Genomic DNA, 19,371 nt, shown 5'->3' with positions numbered 1-19,371 from the left:
TATATACAGTCTGGATAACTCACTAGGCTAGACCTCAAGCTTAAGCCATTGAAGTCCTAGATCTACTGATCGACAAAACCTACAAAATTTTGGATTAACATTCAAATTGTAACTTCATTAGTTTTAACATGAGAGGGGTTGATTTTGTTTAATGGATTAATACTATAGTAGCTTTTTTTTTTTTTTTGGAGTGGGGGACAATAGCAATTGATGTCAGTTTCAGCAACCCTTAAGTGCTGCTGGGTTGCACTTAGTTTATACACTGGTATCGCTCAACCCATAGCTTTTGATCTTCAAAAGTCAAAGCATGAGAATGAGAGACTCTTCCTGTACTGTATAGTCCTCTTGTTCCTTAGAAGAGCTGAGCTGGGGTCCTGCTTGGGTTATACCTGAAGTCTGACAAGAGGCTATCACTAGCCTTCTCTGTAGGAGCTGTAGAACTCTTTCATCGTGGAGTTCCCTACCAAGTCTGGTTGACTCCCATTTGCCCTCCATGAAATGCAAGGCAGTTCAGGAACAGAACATGATCATGCTGCAATTTCTGCCCATCACTGCCGGAGGTTGCCCAGGAACTAGCCCTGATAAAAATCCCTCCCTCTCAGAAGGCTCACCTTCCAAGACCCAGGCATGTGTCCCCCTCCACATAAGAGACAATTTATGATGCTGCAATGCAGCGGCTTGGCCCAGCCATTGTGCAGAAACAAGCCCCACTGAAACACTGGGTCTTACTTCCATTTAACTGTATTTGACTGTCATGACGCATTGAAGTCTGTGCCATGGCATGGTAAAAAGACCCCTTTAGTGATCTCTTTGTGAACTACCTTTGCAGGAACCATCATACTTATTCTTTACCAATATGTTAACACATTTTCTTCTTTTTTTAATGTGACCTATAATCAGTGTCCCCCCCCCGGGGGGGAGTGCTAGCACTCACCAACAAGCAAGGGGAGGAACCAGCAAACGGGAGAGGGGTGTGGCCTGACACCAAGGCTGGGAGGTAAAGGCGGGTTAGCTGATTGATGCTACCTTGCCCACCCACTCACCTACTAGGGTGCTGCTGCCCAGGTGAAGAGGTTTTCCCCACCTGGCTTTGTGAAGGAGGTGGCAGGGCTCTGGGGTCCTGTCAGAGCATAGCACCTCCTTCCTTAAGCTGGGCAAATGCTTCCCAGGCGTCAGGAAGGAGGTGCAATGCTCTGACAGGGTCCTCCTCCTTCTCTCCCCAAACGTTGTGGTACTGCATACTGATGCATGCTGCCAGAGAAAAAGCATATAATATGATCCATACTTGCACTAAAACTTTTACCTTCAAATAATAATAATAATAATAAAATTTTATTTATACCCCGCCCTTCCTAGTTCAGAAAACCGGGCTCAGAGCAGCTAACAACTAATTTAAAACACTTAATTGATGCAACAAAAAATAGCATAAAATACAGTATAAAACATGAATAACAATAAATTCAGAATTCAAAAATCAATTTAGGGGGGAAATCAAACCAATAAACATTGATCACCAGGGCTAGCTGGCTAAATTAGTCCTATTTGGGCCAGCGAGGAGACCAGGGGAGAATTAGCTGTGGGATCCCAGAGTGGGTAATCTTCATAAAAAGGGGAGGGGGAGGGAAGGAAGGGGAATAAAAGATCAGGCTAAGTTCAAGTTGAAAGCCAGGTGGAATAGCTCTGTCTTACAGGCCCTCTGGAAAGAAGTTAAATCCTGCAGGGCCCTGGTCTCAAGGGACAGAGTATTCCACCAGGTCAGAGCCATCACTGAGAGGGCCCCATTTTAAAATACCCCCCCCCAAAAAAAACCCAATACATCATGAGAAGCATTCCAAGTATTGATACCTGGTATTGTCTGTGCCATTGGCTCTGTGGTGATGGCGGGAGCTGTGCTTGGGTGCTGCTGACTGGAGCTAACTTCTGGCTCTGTGCTAGCAGAAGGAGACAATGCTACATCGCTGGGAACCTGATTTGGCACAGGCTGGAGGGCATCTTCTGAGGCTGCTTGCTCCTCTTGCCCAGGGAGTTGCAAGGCCGATAAAGGAATGCTTAACGGCTTGCCAGCATTGGAAGTACTGGCAGGCATCTGCAGGGCTGCCTGAGGGTTGGCGGCCAGGCTGCTACCAGGCCCTTTACTTGGAGAAGCCAGAGTTACTTTGGGAGGCTTCTGGGAGGAGGCAGAGATGTTCTGCAAATCATATTCAGCAATGAGTGAAGGTGGCGAATGAGGGGTGGATTTAGATGGCACAGGGTAGGAGGCTGCTGGGTGAGCTTTGGGTTTCGACATCTGTGTCAAGGACAACGCAGGGCCATCGATGCCGCCGGTGATCTCTGCGTTAGCCACAATGTAATAATCCTCAGGAAGTTCTTGCTTGATTTTTTTGATGGACACATTGCTGCTGTTCTCGTCGACGACCTGAGAATGGGAGCCTGGATGGAATGAGGAGGTGGCGCCCGGGGCTGGCCTTTTGCGGGAATTGGTCTGGGATCTTTGAGGGCGAGGTTCAAAGTCGCTATCTTCATCTGTCACCGAGGACTCACAGACCATGTCAAAAAGAGTAGCTTCATCTTCATATTCCTCCACGGTTTCGTCTAACTCTGAGGGCTCACTGCAGTAAGAGAAATCACAGGAGTCTCTGGTTCTGTTGCAGTCCAACTTTGCTTTCCCTGGCCTCCCAGAGTAGCGTTCCACTGGGCTGGCTTGTGTGTCCGAGGGCATGCCCATGAGACTGGGGCTGTCCGAGTTGAAGCTCCTGTTGTCCTGGAAACATACTCTTTCCTGCGAGCCTGCTCTACAGGTTGCCGTCAGGGGCCAGTGATAGGCATGGCCTGCGCTGCAGCCCCACATAGCTGTCAGGTTGCCATGTGAGCCCTCTGAAAGAAGGTGCTTCAGATTTGGAATGAGGGTGCATATGGTCCCGTGGCTGTGGGCCCAGCTGACCAGCTTGGAAAGGTTTTCGGAAGAAGTGTGAAGGCAGTCCTCCATGGTGCAGGCTCAACAGCTCTGTTCCTAGAGGAGACACAAGAAAACTTTACACTGGAACCAAAGTTTGCAGTTGAATTTGACTTCACATTTTACGTGTGTGTGTGTGTGTTATATATGTTTTCCTCGCACAAAAGAACCATGTAAAATAGTAAACGCAGTAATCAACAAGTTTTAAAAGGTATTTCTCAGCATAGCCATTTATTTCTGCAGAGGTTCATTTTTAGTTGGTTAAGCATTTGGATGTAGCAAAGATATTAAGGAGCCAATCCATATGTTGTTGTCTTGCTCAAGGCTGCAGTCCTATGCAAATCCACTTGAAATCATTGTGGCTTGCTTCTGAGTAAGCATGTTTGGACTCAGGCTGCAATTCATGCTGTAATCAAATGGGCTTAACATGCATCTAACTATGGGCATGACCCTATCAAAGTGAAACAATTTTAGATCACAAATTAGGCAATATATTAGGTCCATGTTTGTTCCCTTAAGAGTTTTGATAGGGATCAAAACTCTAGCATGAGGGGTGAGGACTTGAAACCTCTATCACTTCCTATAGCAGGGCTGCCATATGGCTGGGTTTCCCCAGACATATCCAAGATAGCGTCCAGGTGGAATTTCCGAAAATCACGCAAGTGTTTGGGGAAACCCGGACACATGGCAACCCACATTCTTTTAAAATAGCTCAGAAACTGCAAATTTCTTTTGAAGTTCAACAACTTTTGTGTCTGGATTTTCACTTTTTGGAATCTGGCAAAATTTTCAATTCAGATTGAAATGCTTGAGGTTTGCATGTTGGGTGGCGGGCAGAATCCCAATTTGCTTTAAGGATTAACCCTCTCTCATGCTATGCTCCATGTGGAACAAGGCAATCCCACAAGTAAAACTGGATACTGGTTATGGCAATGCCTTCCATGGGGGGGGCTTCCCTTGCACAGTTTCCTTGATGGGTGTAAGGAGGTTGCAGTATGGGACATAGCTGACAGAGACCAATAACCCAGGGCCCTAACACTGCGGTCATCAAAGGGGCCAGTTTAGTGCCCGACACAGTGATGTCCTCAAGTAGCACTCCAGCTGTAGTAGTCACCATGAAGGCTTAAATGCTGCCTTTGACCTGGCACCCTCCTTTGGCCCTCTCTATCTGTTCTCCTCAGAAATGGTGGGCAGGAACATCTGGTTACTCCCCATCCTGTTTGACTTTGTCACCTAGCCATGGAACAAAGAAAGCTTTGAGCTGTCTTCACCCTTGGCCTCCTACTTGCATCTGCCATAGGCACACATTGCAATCTCATGAGAGTTCCTTGACTCCTCAAGAGGCTTGCTGGACCTCTTAAGGAAGAGTTGCATTTCTGCCACCATGGAAATGGGGGCTCCCCGTCCCTCACTTGTGACCTTGAAGCTCCTTCAAGGTGCTATGCATGCGTTCCTGCCCTGCCACTTCTCCTGATGCATGAGAAGGTGGGAGGATGGGACGATCAGGGATGTGGAGTCTGGATTGGCTCCACAGAGGATGTACAGGCACAGTCCTGGAACAACATCCCTAGATCTCTGCCACTTAAGTGAATTGCAGATTTTCATTCCTATTGGGATAACTGTTGCACCTGGGGATAATGTTGCAGTAGAGGCTGCAGGTAACCCTTGAAGGACTGAAGGGAACAGAGGACTCAAAATGACAACCTCTTATATGGAGAGTGACTTGTAGAAGGACTATCCAATGAAGATCTCACTTTCACTGTCGGGGACACCATGGACAGATGCAATACACAGACACACAGACACACACACCCTCTGCACACCTTATCTATCATAATGAGAACACACTTTGAGAGAACATCATTTTGGGACCAACTCACATTGTGCTTAGTACAAATAAAATAACATTGCAGTCTCAAGATATTTTCCTTTGAAGCTTCTCAACTGCATTTTATATAGAGTTCTTTGCTCTTGTGAGAATTAATTACTATTCTGTTTCAGTTTTATTGCCTCACACAGTGCAGCAACTGTTTGAAAATTCGTGCTGCCTCTATTTATATACAGCACAACCATAACTGCAGGTTAATTGGGGGGGGATAAGTTGCTTCGACGGTGTAATGGCGTTAACAGAAGAGGATTTTAATACGGGTGTTTTGCTTGTTTTTGTTTTTAAATCAGGAGAGACTGCTGTAGCAATGCAGTATCACCAGCAGGTGATCTAATAAACAGTGAACCATTTTTATTAATATATTTTGTTCTTTCCAGTTTACTGCATTTTAATGAAGGATTTCATTTTCCATTTGCTTAAGCCATAGCACAGCACCGCATTCCTTCTAGTCATCTACTACCATTCTGCTACCGTTGGCAAGTCTTCTGGGGGGAAGGTTGCTTTGCCAAGTATAGCATGGCAAGACTTCAGCTACAACTGCCTGATCAACAGGTGCTGAACAGACTGCAAACAGATTGACTGGTAAAGTGCATTCTGCCATCTGAAGAACACTGAAAAAAGCCCTGAGAATACACACAGTGAGCAAGTACCTTTTTCAAACTGTTTTGGGATAGTGTGTGGGGTGGAGATGAAGGCTGAAACCCTGTGCACACTTCCAAGGGAGTCAGAACCATTGAATCCAGTAGGACTTTGCATCTGAATATACCAGTTTAAGGGAGAACTGCAGATGTATCACCAAACACCACTACCCTTTCAATCCCTAGCAGAAAGGCTGGTTTTAATTTTTATATATACGGATCAAAGTTACATTGCACCTCAAAGAACCAATTTAGGGTTCACGATTGCACTAAAACAACAGGAAAAGTTTTGAGCCTGCCTTTGTGCAGAAAGGTAAAATAATACCTGTTCTGCTTCCGCAACCAAAATACACAGTATTCAGTTGATAGTGGCATCAGATGTCTGCTGAACATTTACATCAGATACAAAAAATAATACACACCTAATGAAAAATAAAATCCATTTTATTCTGTGACTGATTTCTTGAGATTGCACAACACTCATTACTGTGTTGCAAACTGAATCTGACCAAAGTCATAACTGGAGAGTGAATTAAATGTCCTTACCAGTAATGCTATTATATGTGGTGCATGTTTATCTGGTGCTGCCTCTTCAGTTTCCTCTCCTAAATGTCTGGAAGATGTAAAAGCAACAGAGTGTACTATTCCACCCACCCTCAAATACTTTCCAGTAAATAATTGTAATGAATGAATGACGTGGAAACGATACGGTTGTTTTTCCTTTGCCAACCTCCTGAAAACCCTGTCTGAAGACAAAAAGAAACTGTTTCTCTACTAAATATATATTATAACTTGATTTCCGCTGCTCTGGTGCTGTATGAAACTCTGTACATTACAATTATGTGTGTGGAGAAAATGATATTGGTGAATTAGCTTTCAGAATTTACTATGCACTTTCACAGCTTGAGCAGGCAATTAAGGACAAAGCAGAACAACATTTGAATAAAGTCACATGCTAAAGCAATGCCAAACCCAGCATCTGTAACTGAAACTTGAGTGTTGTGTTGAGTTAATTCAGTATGAAAGTGTAACTTGACCTGATAGTACAATGTCTTATATTCTACATTATACCAGCTACAGTCATACCTTGGAAGTTGAACGGAATCCATTCCGGAAGTCTGTTAGACTTCCAAAATGTTTAGAAACCAAGGCGTGGTTTCCAATTGGCTGTAGGAAGCTCCTGCAGCCAATCGGAAGCTGCGTTGGATGCTCGGGTTCCAAAGAATGTTTGCAAACCAGAACACTCACTTCTGGGTTTGCGGTGTTCGGGAGCCAAAATGTTCAACTCGCAAGGTATTCGACTTCCGAGGTACGACTGTATACTATAAGAAAATCCCTTCTGGATCAGACCAAATAATGATCTAGTCCCAATATCCTAAGTCTTCCAGCATACTTTCCTACTCAAGCTCTTCCTTACAATTTGCCTGGATACTGAGAACTGCTGTCACACTGCCCAGGTTAGTGTTACACTACGTAAGATTGAACTTCCACTAAGAGCAAATTCAGCTGGTGAATACCAGTAGAACTGTAGCCAAAAAGGGACCACTGAGAAACAAGAAGATACCATCATGCTTGAATTAAGCCTATGGTTTGTAAAAGTACAAAAAACCACAAAGTGAAGCCAAAGATTGTTCTTGGGTTTCCAAGCATGCTATGGGTTCACTTAAATGTGCAATGATGCCTGGTTCGGATCCAACCCAGGGACCACAGTTTGTCACTCCTGCTCACAATAGGTGAAGGAATAAAGTGGGAGCAATCTTCACATTCACAGTAAAGCATTGACTATGGTTTAAAACAATGTGCAAACTGGGTCATAAATTTAGTATGCTTTCATCTCATTTTTACTTGCGACATTTCAGTTTTGCAGCATCGCAATATCACTGATAAAAAAATACTTTCTGTCTGTCCAAAAGCTACATTCAGTCGAAACAACATAAACAGAACAATTCTGTTAGTAGGTAAGAGAACAGGTGGCAACAGAATTTGAGATATGTGGGTTTTTTAAACTCAATAGTTTACCTTTATGGGGTCAACTAGCCAGTACAATACTGGTTACTTATCTAAGCAGTTAAATCCAAAAGGGTTTAGTTCCCTTTGAATTGCAAAGGATAACCTTATTTTGATTCATGTATTGCTTCAAGAAGTAGGTGGCTTCTCGTTAAAATGAAGACAAAATTGAATTTCTCCCTACTCCCTAATTGCACTTATGCATTTTCCCACTCGTAGTTTTTAGGGGAACACCTACACTGAGCAATTGGTATAGAAACAAAATATTGACTTGCCTTTGCACCTGCACATTGGCTCTACTCCATTAGTAGGCAAACTAAGGCCCAGGGGCCAGATCCGGCCCAATTGCCTTCTAAATCCAGCCTGCGGATGGTCCTGGAATCAGAGTGTTTTTACATGAGTAGAATGTGTGGTTTTATTTAAAATGCATCACTGGGTTATTTGTGGGGCATAGGAATTTGTTCTCCCCCCCCCTCCAAAATATAGTCCGCCCCCCCAATGTCTGAGGGACAGTGGACCGGCCCCCTGCTGAAAAAGTTTGCTGACCCCTGTTCTATGACGTGCACACTGTTTGCCACATGTTTGCCAAGCATGAGAAGGAGCCCTCTGCACATTCTGATGCACACACCTAGAGCATTTCCACCAAGGGGAAGGGTTCCTGTTTGGCCCCAAATATGCCACATGGAGAAGCTAGCAGTCACTAGTCACATAGCTGGTAGATACAAGTCCACTGCCCGCCTCAACATAAACAGAGGTGTTTATTTCAGTCTACCTGTTCAAGAGTCAATGTTGTCATTTGTCTGCGCCTCGTATTAACGGAAAGGCATCACTTTTCAGAGATGGGGAAAGTACCCTCCTGCCATTAGGTCCCTTTTGGGGAACAACCAATCACCCCAGGCTTATTAAGCAACCAATCTACTTAATAAAATATGGTCACCCAGCAGATATACAGTGGTACCTCGGGTTAAATACTTAATTCGCTCCGGAGGTCCGTTCTTAACCTGAAACTGTTCTTAACCTGAAGCACCACTTTAGCTAATGGGGACTCCCACTGCCGCCGCACCCCCGGAGCACAATTTCTGTTCTCATCCTGAAGCAAAGTTCTTAACCTGAAGCACTATTTCTGGGTTAGCGGAGTCTTTAACCTGAAGCGTATGTAACCTGAAGCGTATGTAACCCGAGGTACCTCTGTAATAATACCATCTTTATAATACAGTACTAGCATTTCTGTTTGGTCTTGGCTTCTGATTAAAGCGAACAGATTTTAACCGTCCTTCAGAAATTGTACATATGCACACAAGATGTGTCTGTAAAAGCAGGTGCAGCTTGCTGAAAAGGGCTCAATTAAAGTGTAACATGTTTCTTGTAAATTAAGACCCTGTTGAATAACAACCTCCCATACAAATGTTTCTGTTTCTGTATTAGAGCAAAGCTCTACTGCTGTCATGCATAGCTGGTTCAGAAAACACAAGCTTGGCATAATGGAGTATTTGTCATGCCAAAGGGAAATATAAAAATAAAATTCCACTTCGTACATTATCCTATGCCAGAGAGTTCTCTTTGATTGCACCCAGAAGGTGGCCAACCTTAATTTTCTGCAGATTGGCGTATTAGAATGCAATGCAATGCTTCAGAATAGTTTATTTAGCAAGACGCTAGCTGGAAAAGAGGCATGGTGAGAACTGCAAACAAATTTGCAGCAGGGAGGAAACATGACATAACTACATATATTTTGTTGGAACTAGGTGGATTCCAAATGCTATGTCAGAGTGAAAAAGGTACTAAACCTATGGCAGTTCTGAACCCATACTAGGGCATTCCAAATCAATGTAATTGCTTGCAAGCATATGAGCAAATATTTTTTCACCTTCGCTTTACAGAGGCAGTATAATTGGCTCCTGCCAAACAAGACAGCTGTTATCCAATTTCATTCAGAATAAAGCTACTGATTTGGCATGCATTACTGAAACCTGGCTGGATGATAAGGAAGACCACATCTGGCCAAACCAGTTCCGGTCAATATCCAACCCAGAACCATCACAGAGAAGGACGAGCAGGATATAGCATCATATCACCCTACAAAGATACTACCACTTTGCCAAGTATCCAGTGCAAAATGCATCCAGTTCATCTGTGACTGTATGTGTGACATTGTAAATCAGGGACAAGTTAGGAATTCTCACACAGATCGCTGATGAACTGATTATTACCTAGTAAAGGCTCTCAAATCTTTGTAAGGATGGATGGCTAATTCGGATGAACTCTGTCTCCTGAGACATAAAGATTCAATTGGCTGCCAGAACATTATGTGAAAGCAGCTTCCTGGTTATGACAGCAGCTGCGCTTTCAATAGCCTGACTGACCTGTGGAATGAGAAACTCTCTTACTGTGGATCTAATCTGTCCTAGGCACTTTTCTTGCATTCCTCTGCTTCTGGGTAAGTCCTTGATCTACTAATATGCTCAAGTAGATGGTAGAAAACTCTAACCTGTACCAGGAGGAGGCAAGATGATGCACGACTGCTTCACCATACCCCGGCAATGGTGATGGTAGGATCATTTCTTCCCCTTCAAACACTAATAGCACAGAAAAAAATGGATCTCGGCTTGTGAGATACTGGCGTCTTTAGACACACTTTTAAAAGCAGTACCAGTTGGCTCGCTCAGGCAGAGGTCAACAAAAGAGAGCAGACGCAATCTCTCACTAGGAGAGGCCAAGGTCAGCTCTTCTGGGAAGCCGGGCAACCAGCATTGGCTTCTTCAGACAGCTAGGTCCTGGTAGCCTCCCTGCATAATCAAACTCCTCCCTTGGCCTCATCCCTCCTCTTCCTTTCATATTATGATTTCCAACCACACCTGCCTAGGACACGAGTAGGTCTTTGCTTCTGAGAAGACTATTGCTCGTGGAGCTATTCTCCCATGGCTCCAGGAACATGGTCAACTGTGGAGGCTAACAACTCGCTGCCACTGCAACAGGTTAGCTGCTTCCTATGTCTTTCAGCCTTCCATCTTATTCTGCTGCCCCTATCATGCATCAGGGAAGAGCTGGATAGCTTTTCTCTATGTACTTTCTCTACACTTGTATCATTTTATTATCTCCTCTCTCTCTCTCACACACACACACAGTCCAACTACAAAGTCAAAAAAAGCATAACCCTTTCCCTGTACGCAAGGGGGTTAAAGCCTTGTATCATTTCAATTCACCTTCTCAAGCTGTACCATTTAATAACCTTTTTGAGATGAAGCAACAGGAACTGTACACAGTATTCCAAATGTCGTTGCACCATAGATTTATGTAAAGGCATTATGGCAGCAACAGTTTTATTTGCAATCCCTTTCCTAATAATCCCTCGCATGGAATTTGCTTCTTCACCCACCCACTGCCACACAATGAGTTGACATTTTCATTGAGTTATCCACCACTGAACTCACTGGGATTAACTTCTCAGTAAAAGCACATAGGATCAGATTGCACATAGAAACTGAATCCAATGAATTATGATCTTATTGTACTGCAGGCTTAGGGCGCATGAGCAGTACATATTATGTATGACCTTATACCTTTAGATGCAAGATCTCTCAAGCAGAATAAATATTTTGCATTATTTACGCAGGAACTTTTATACAATATATCACTCTGTATATACCAGAAATATAGTCCCGTAGGTGGAAGATTTCCATTTTTCTGTGTAATTTATCTTTGATAGCATGTGTTTGAATAGTCATATAAACAAGACCTTGTACTCACTTCAAGACACAATTACTGAGCAAGGCAATATACACAGTTGCTAGCAGACTGAGCAACTCATTATGGAATCTGTGTAGTATATTAGTTACCAAGGAAACATACTTGAGCACAGATACATGATAATTTCTGCCTTACAGAATAATTCATTCAATATGGCTGATTTCCTTTTTTCTTTTACCCACAAAAAAAATCAACATTTTGGAACAAAGGTCATTGGAATTATAATTAAATAGCTGTTGCTCCAAGGTCATTTTATGAAAAGTTTGTCAGTTAACTTTGGACCACTATTACATAGGTATTGTAAGATAGAGTGCAGAGTACAGTGGTATTGTGCCAAGGATGCATGAAATAATTTTTTGGTTTTTGTTTTTAATGTCTTTATGTTTATGTTTTATTATGTTTCTATATATATGGAAGCTGGGGCAACCCAGTCAGATGGGCAGGGTACAAATAATAAAATTATTTTGGTTACTGCTAATTTTTCTTACACTTTTGGCTAGAAAGGCTAACACTGCATGATGACTGTGTAGGGAAGGAGACGATTTTGCCCTTTGCACATTCATAGGAGACGGAAGGGTGCTGCAAGTTCATGCATCTTCTCCTATCTCAGGTCATTCTATGTTGATCTTTAAACAAAAGTAATGGAACCACTGCAGTCAAGACGTGTCTCCTCTTTTGCATCTCTTTAGTCTGCCTTTCTCTTTAGCCAAATGCACATCACTTTAGGGTAGGGAACTTTATTCAGGTTGTACAGGCATCCTTGTACAGCATCACTGCGGACCTGATAGAGAGGTAAAGGTAAAGGGACCCCTGACAATTAAGTCCAGTCATGAACGACTCTAGGGTTGCAGCGCTCACCTTGATTTAGAGGCTGAGGGAGCCAGCATTTGTCCACTTCCGCAGACAGTTTCTCCGGGTCATGTGGCCAGCATGACTAAGCTGCTTCTGGCGAAACCAGAGCAGTGCACGGAAACGCCATTTATCTTCCCACCGGAGCGGTACCTATTTATCTACTTGCATTTTTGGTGTGCTTTTGAACTGCTAGGTTGGCAGGAGCTGGGACCGAGCAACAGGGGCTCACCCCGTTGTGGGGATTCAAACTACCGACCTTCTGATCAGCAAGCCCTAGGTTCAGTGGTTTAGACCACAGCGCCACCCGCGTCCCAGTACATGGATAGACAGGTCTAAAAAGCCCAGGACACAATTTTTTACATCCCTCTGGCAGCTATGGTGGCTCATATACCAGAAGTAAGGCATTTAGCATTAACTCTGGAAGTGTATACTTGATTCTCACCAAACTAAGCAACCTAGAGCAAAAGACTCCTAGGAGGCTTAGTTTCATCAAAATTGAGTACAAAATTCCAGAGTTAATGCTAAATACATTGATTCTTCTTTTTTAAAAAATAGTATTTTTCCCCATATAGAAATTTACATTTACTCAACAATCATACTCCAATTCAACAAAACTAATTGCTTCCCACTCACCTAGCATCAATGATTATAACCCAAATTACATACAATTGTGTTTTAAGGTTCTGTCTTATCTAATTGCATCCTCTCTGACATGTTTCTTAATATATTCTGCTACATTCTTATGACAAATCCAAGTTTGCTTTTGCATAAAGCAGTAAACTACTCTCAAAGACTGGATCCTGTCTTAGGCTCATTATGACTAGTATGTAGTTAAAAAATGGGGGAAGCTATGGCAAGGCATAACATTACTATAACTTGTCGGTTTTCTGCTCAATTAAAATTTGCTCCATTGCTCCTTTGAAGAAACTAATTAAAGTAACATCAATAGGAATTTTTAAAGCAAACCATATTAAAGTGCATTTAATCACAACAACTTATGAAACGGTAGCAAAGTCAAGTGATTCTTCCAATCAAATCTGATACTATATTTAAAGACAGTGTCATTATACATTGTTTCATTTGTAACTATGTTGTGTATTTTGTGTTTTTTATATTGTAAACCATCCTGTGATCCTTGGATGGAAGGCGGAATATAAATGTAATAAATAAATAACAATAACATATAATGTTGGAAGAGTTACACAAAGAGGTTTTGCTAGCCAAGATGGACATTTGGCAAATGGCTAGGCAATTATTTAAAGAATGTGTGTGCCATCACAAAAACTATGATAACTTTAGGTGAGCATTATTTCATATTGTGCTGTTTTACTTGGACTTTCCATGAACCTTATGAGTTCGTAATTTGAGAATTCATAAAAGGTGCCTATCACTAGCCAAAAAGTAATCTAATTTCTAGCCATGCTAAACTTTAGTCTTCAGAAACAGAGGTCTAAACCAAAAACTGACATACAAGAACTAAGCCAAACTTTTACACTCCGAATGCCCTTTTTTGCCTGATGAAGAATTCAGTGAAACTCAAAATTCTAATACATCTTTGAATAGGTTGGTTAATCTAATCAAAGACAGTATCTCACATGTTCTACAGCTGTCTGTTCTGGGAAATAAGTATTGTGAATTATAGATGTAGTTACCAGAGTTTCAAATCAGTGATGCTGGAAGTTGGCTTGAAGAGCTGCTCAAAGCTTGGAGGAGCCAATATGAATTCAAGTAAAAGAAACAACCGAATGTATACCCCTAGGTGTATGCCAAATGAAGAAAGTGTTCTATTTATCATGGAAGAATCTACTCAGTGAGTTTGTCATATTCTTTTCCTGCCCTTCCTTCAAGGAAAACAGAGCAGCATGCATAATGTCCCCTTACATTATACTTGCAGCAACCCTATGGTGCATATTAGGCTGAGATGTAAGTCTTCTTCAGGCATTAATGTTTCCGTATTCAGTTAACACGCAAAGAGGGTTGTGGGAATGAATGCACTAGCTCTGTTGCCCTCCACAAGTTGGAGGAGGGCGAAGATCTGACATCAGGAGCCTCCTTGAGTACAACTGTCTCCTGCTTTGGATTTTCACCAAGAGAGACAGTGATGTGGATCAGAGCAAGCGCATTCATCCCTGCCTTACTTGTTAACATGGAAACAAAATACCTGGAGAAGATTATAGTGAATGGCCCACAGTCATGCAGTGAATTTGATGGGGGCAGGGGAGTTGAATATAGGTCTCCCTGGTGCTGGAATCCAACATTCTAGTACAGTTGGATCTCGAATGCCTTGAATCCCAAACAAATCGGCTCCTGAACAATCGAAACCTGGAAGTGAGTGTTCCGATTTTCAAATGTTCTTTTGGAAGCTGAATGTCCGACGGGGCTTCTGCAGCTTCTGATTGGCTGCAGGAGCTTCCTGCAGCCAATTAGAAGCCGCACTTTGGTTTCTGAACATTTTGGAAGTCGAACGGACTTCCAGAATGGATTCCTTTAGACTTCTAAGGTATAACTAGTGACTCCATTTCTTGCTATAACATTTTGCCACACATTTCCTTCAGCTACTGTGCTTTAAGCAAAAAACAAAATCTCTTACATACCTGTTTGGCTAGGTTTCAGAAACTGTCCCAAATAACAAATTCATGGCTCATAAGATATTAAACAGCAACCCAAACAACATAACTGCTAATTGCATACTTTTTTTCTATTACTTATATTCTATATCTAGTTTTAAAAGTCTTGTCTCTTTGCAATTAGCGTGTAAGTATGACAACCAGCAGTTCAGTAAGCGGCTTTACTTTTATACTACACTTCAGAGAGCCTAATAATTTAAAGCAATACAGTTCTGTATTGTAAACAAACAGATTAAATAGGATCCTGAATTTTAATCCAAAAGGATATACAGAATCAGTGCCAAAATGTAAATAAGACTCATACTTTTTTTCTTCAAAAACATACAAATATTTGTAGCCATGTAGAGCCCACAAGAATGAGAGCCACAAAGTAGATGAGAATACATTGTTTCATCTACTTTTTTTCTTTCCTTACTAGTGCAACTTTATTGTTTAGAGTCAATAGCAAGAGCTTATATAAAAACAACAAAGCTTACTGTGGAAACTTAAAAGACAGATTTATTGTGGCATAAACTTTGTGGACAAGAGCCCATTTCACCAGAAACTCTGGTCCAGAAACTCTGGGCAAAAGAGAGATGACTTCAGAGTTAGCAAAGGTGACTAAAATATGTGGATCTTGGGGGAAGGTGAAATTCTGCTAATCAGCTTTCATAGAAAGATATGAGAATATACTACATATACATTTACCAACTATCACTTTTCAGACTGGGGGCACTTCTGGACCGTTGCAATTTTCAGGTGGGATTCAATAATTTATCAGAAAACATATATCAGGCTATGCAGCTAAAGTTGATTTGGAGGTCTTGCACAACAAATCACTTCCCCAAATGGTCCAACTTCTCACAACAAGGGAAGTGACAGGAAAAGGCATTGGAAAGTGTGGTATAACACTTGACTGAGGCGACATCCTCTAACCTCCCCACAAAACAAAGCAGAATGAATGCTCAATTAACAGCCACTTTTGCCCCTGCAAACGCTAAGGGTGAATGCTCTGGATGCAACATATAATTTTCTGCAATCATTGATAACACGCCATGGGTGTTGGCAGGATTTGGGCAGGGGGCAGAACCTCAGTTAGCTATGTATTTTTATTGATGGGGGGAGCTGCCCCTCCCTGCCCCCCCCTTGACTACACCCATGGATAAGGAGAGTGATAAAATAGTGAAAGCATCCTAGGAGAAAACATCAGGGCCTCTGTTAAAAGAGGTTTCGGTATTTGTCACTTGAATCTCACCTTAATTTGGGATGAAAGACTAACTGGAATTTAGAATTACTGAGAGAAGGGTGCTAATACTTTTCCATGCTCCCCTTCTGTTGCAGGGAAAGTAAATATGAAGCAGAGAGAGAGAGAGGGAGAAGGAAAGCATTTTCTCCCTTGAACTTCTTGCTGGGACTCCAAGCCTTTAGTTCTGCTAGCAGTGCCTGGCTTTGACTTCTGCCATGAACACTGTAATTCTGTACATGCCTACTCAGAAGTAAGCTTCTGGGAGTTCAATGTGTTTATAGAATTGTGCTTTAGAGGACTGTAATGGATGCATTTGCTACCAAAATCAACGGGGGACACCTTTCTACAGCCTTTCTGCTGTTAGGGAACTAGCCGCAAGCAAACGTGCGACACCCGGCAAGAGAAACGCGCGCGCGAGAAAACTTCGAACCAACTAGAGACTCTATAGAGAAATGCTGTAACCCCCCCCCCCCACTTAACAAAGCAGAAGGCTTTTCCTTGCAGCTCGTCTTGCCCCCCTCCCCTCCTTTCTGCTTCTCCTTTTCGTCTTTTTAGGTCAAAGTTGAGAAAGGCTGATTTCTGAACGAGGAAATTCCAGGATCAGGGCAGAACGATTCTCGTGTGCTAGTGCGGATCCGTGTTAAAGAGAAGAAGGGGATGAGATCTTTCCGAGTGGAAAGAGTCCTTCACCCACTTACCTAGGTGCAAGAGAGGTTGAGCTCGATGGCTCTTACTTCTGAGTAGGCATGTATAGCAGGGCGCCGCTTGCCTCAAAGGGAGACACTTCATCCTCCTGTCCCGCCACACCTTGCCCCAGCTTTCCTTACTAAATACTATATAGAACATAGGATTGTTACATGAACCTGAGGATCATCTAGTCCAGCCCGCTGAAACGAAGGAATACGCAGCTGTCCCATACAGGGATCGAACCTGCAACCTTGGCGTCACCAGCACTCTGCTCTAGCCAACTGCGCTATCCAGGCTGATACTGCGTCCGCTAATAACTGGAGACCCCACGCCAGAAGCGCGCCTGAGCCTCCACTCCGGCCGCGGACAGCGACGCTTCCTCCCCGAACGCGCGCGGCCCCGTTCCCTCCAGCCCCACAGAAAACGCGCTTTCCCCACGACCCCCGCGACACACCTGCCTCGCGCGCTCCGTGCCCACTTCGGAATTCAGCCATCTCTCGACTCGCGTCTTCGAAGCCTCTGCTTTTCCTCCCTTCGCTAGAGGAGGAGGAAAGAGAGCCAAACGCTTCGTTCCCTTCATGCACTAATAAACTTGCTCGCGCAATAAATGCCGGTCAGTACAAGCCCCCTCGTTAAGTGCGGGGTCGAGGGCTCGAGCTTTCCAAAGAGGCCACCGCAGAGACACAGTGTTTATTTGTTTGTTTGGGGGGGGGTTGGGGGGGGAGAGACGCTCCTCACCCATATCGCCTCCTTCCTCCATTCACTAACTGCCCTATCTCTCGCGCACGCACACGCACGCACCTCTCTCGTCTGAACGCTAGCAGCCTTCCCGCCCCTCTCGGCAGAGCGAGAAGAAGACTTTCCCCCTCTCAGGTCCCCTCAGTTGTCAAAAGTACTCCGGAGCGGCCAGCCCCCCCTTTCGCAATGTGTGCGCGCGAGAGAGAATAGAACATACGCGCCCCTTCCACTGACTCGCGCCATTTCGCTTCTGCTTGCCCCCCTCCCCAACTCCAACACTCCCCCCCCCCGCCGCCGCCGTGGCTCTCCTGCCCACCTACCTGCACGTGCCTGTCCATAGGAATGCGGGGCGCGCGTGTCGCGAGGGGCGGGAGGAACCGGTGCTCTATTCGTGATATTGAATGGCGCGGTTGCGCTCCTGACCGTCATATATTGTTCGGACTAGGAAGGAGAGTGTGTTTTGTGTGTGTGTGTGCGTGAGGTGTCTTTCATCCCCGCGCTCGGTCTTCCTCCACCTTCTCCTCACCTCACACTGTGCGCGCGCGCGCGCGCGTGTGTGTGTATATGTGTGTGCAGAAAGCTTTCCCTCCTCCTTCCCCCTCAGCGATATTATTAAACTCTCCGTGCGAGCAGAGAGGGCTCGTATCAGCTACCGGAAATCGAAGCCCTGGCCATAAATATACCACAGGAAGTCACACACACCCAGCCCGGTTACACACGCGTCGCCAGCCCCTGCCGCCGCCGCCTCCCGCTGCCCCAACACACAGACACACAGGCGGAGACCTCCATGCTATATATCCCTGCCTCAAGCCCTCAGCTCCAAAGAGATGGTGATGGATAATCTAGGAGTGGCGGAGAAGGCATCGCCGCCACCGTACTATATTCGGGGCGTTTGTGTGCCAAACCATTATTGTTGTTGTTATTATTATTTATACCCCGCCCATCTGGCTGGGTTTCTCCCGCCACTCTATTATACAGCCATCTATAGGAGTACAGTCAGTCAATACACAGCGTTAGTGCATACGGTGTAATATGCAACATCTGTCGGATCAATACATAGACGCCGAGCATGTAATATATATCCATGGAGATATATGTGTGTGTGTGTGGATATATCCATAAGGAGATACGCAAGCGAAAGCCAGTGCGCGCATTTTTAAAGCATTTTCAACGCCTTTTATGAATGTGTAGGGGTGTGCTGTAGCCGTGCCCCCCACCCGCCACGTTTTCCCCCCACACCCTGCTGAGAGGGAAGCGGGGAGCAGATGAGAGAACATCGTTGCCATCACTAGTTCTGCCATAACTGCAAAAGACCCCCCCCCCTCACCGGTCTTGACAAATTTTCGCATCCTATTAAAAACGGCAGAAACCCTGCAAGCGATTCTTTTTTAAGGCGTTGATTTGCGCCGAGACAAGGCGGGCTAGACGTGTCGCGAATCCCAAAGCACTTGCTTTGAGAACGTGAGCATTGCGAAATAATACGTGTCAGCACCGAGGGGGGTGTCCTCCGCTTCCCAGGCACATATAACACGGCTTATATGTGTGTTAAAAGACACGGATCATTCAGAGGGAGAGAGAGAGAGTCCAGAACGGGCGCTCTCCTCATCCTTTCCCCGTTTCCTTCATTTTGGATTCTTCTCCGGCGTTTATTTCATAGGCTATTCTGGTCAATGGCGAGCGAAGTCCCAAGAACGCAGTTTCAAGGGAGCGACTGTGAAGAATTGTAATATAGCACAACAACAGTACGCCTTTGTTGTCGTTGCTTTCCGGGGACCGCCTTCTCATAGCGCAGAGAGGGGCGCCTAATCTGCCTGAAGAGGGAGAGGGAGGAAGATGGAGGAGCGGGAGAGAGGGAGGGAGGGAGGGAGCGTGTTATTCAACGGCGAGGCAATAAGCAGCACGTTCAATACAATGTCGAAGCAAATGTCCGCCTGCGGGAAGAGCTCTCTCCGCGCTCTCTGTGTGCAGAAGTAGCACAGAAAGCAGCAGCGAGGGGATATTTTCCATCA

General features: G+C 44.3%; 1 protein-coding gene across 9 annotated transcripts in view; it reads right to left on the bottom strand.

The window, feature by feature from the left end:
* Nucleotides 1–18,006, bottom strand: part of KIAA1958 — a 73,227-nt gene extending 55,221 nt beyond the window's left edge. For 3 of the 9 annotated variants that reach the window (XM_081894083.1, XM_081894084.1, XM_081894082.1), the window contains exons 1-2: nt 17,683–18,001; nt 1,846–3,010 (exon numbers count right to left, since the gene is read on the bottom strand). In XM_081894083.1, the coding sequence (XP_081750209.1) occupies nt 1,846–2,986 (1,141 nt within the window). In that variant the 5' untranslated portion in view covers nt 2,987–3,010; nt 17,683–18,001. Of the gene's footprint in view, nt 1–1,845; nt 3,011–6,025; nt 6,796–16,635; nt 16,790–17,078; nt 17,394–17,682 lie in introns of those variants that run through there. The other 6 variants (XM_081894085.1, XM_081894081.1, XM_081894077.1 and 3 more) reach the window with 6 other exon arrangements.
* Between the last annotated feature and the right edge of the window lie 1,365 nt (nt 18,007–19,371).

The sequence above is a fragment of the Podarcis melisellensis genome (genome assembly GCF_964234715.1).
Source record: "Podarcis melisellensis genome assembly, chromosome: 17".
NCBI classification, from domain to species: Eukaryota; Metazoa; Chordata; class Lepidosauria; order Squamata; family Lacertidae; genus Podarcis; species Podarcis melisellensis.
Note: the sequence above shows the minus strand (reverse complement) of the source record. Positions and strands in the feature narration are given on the sequence as shown.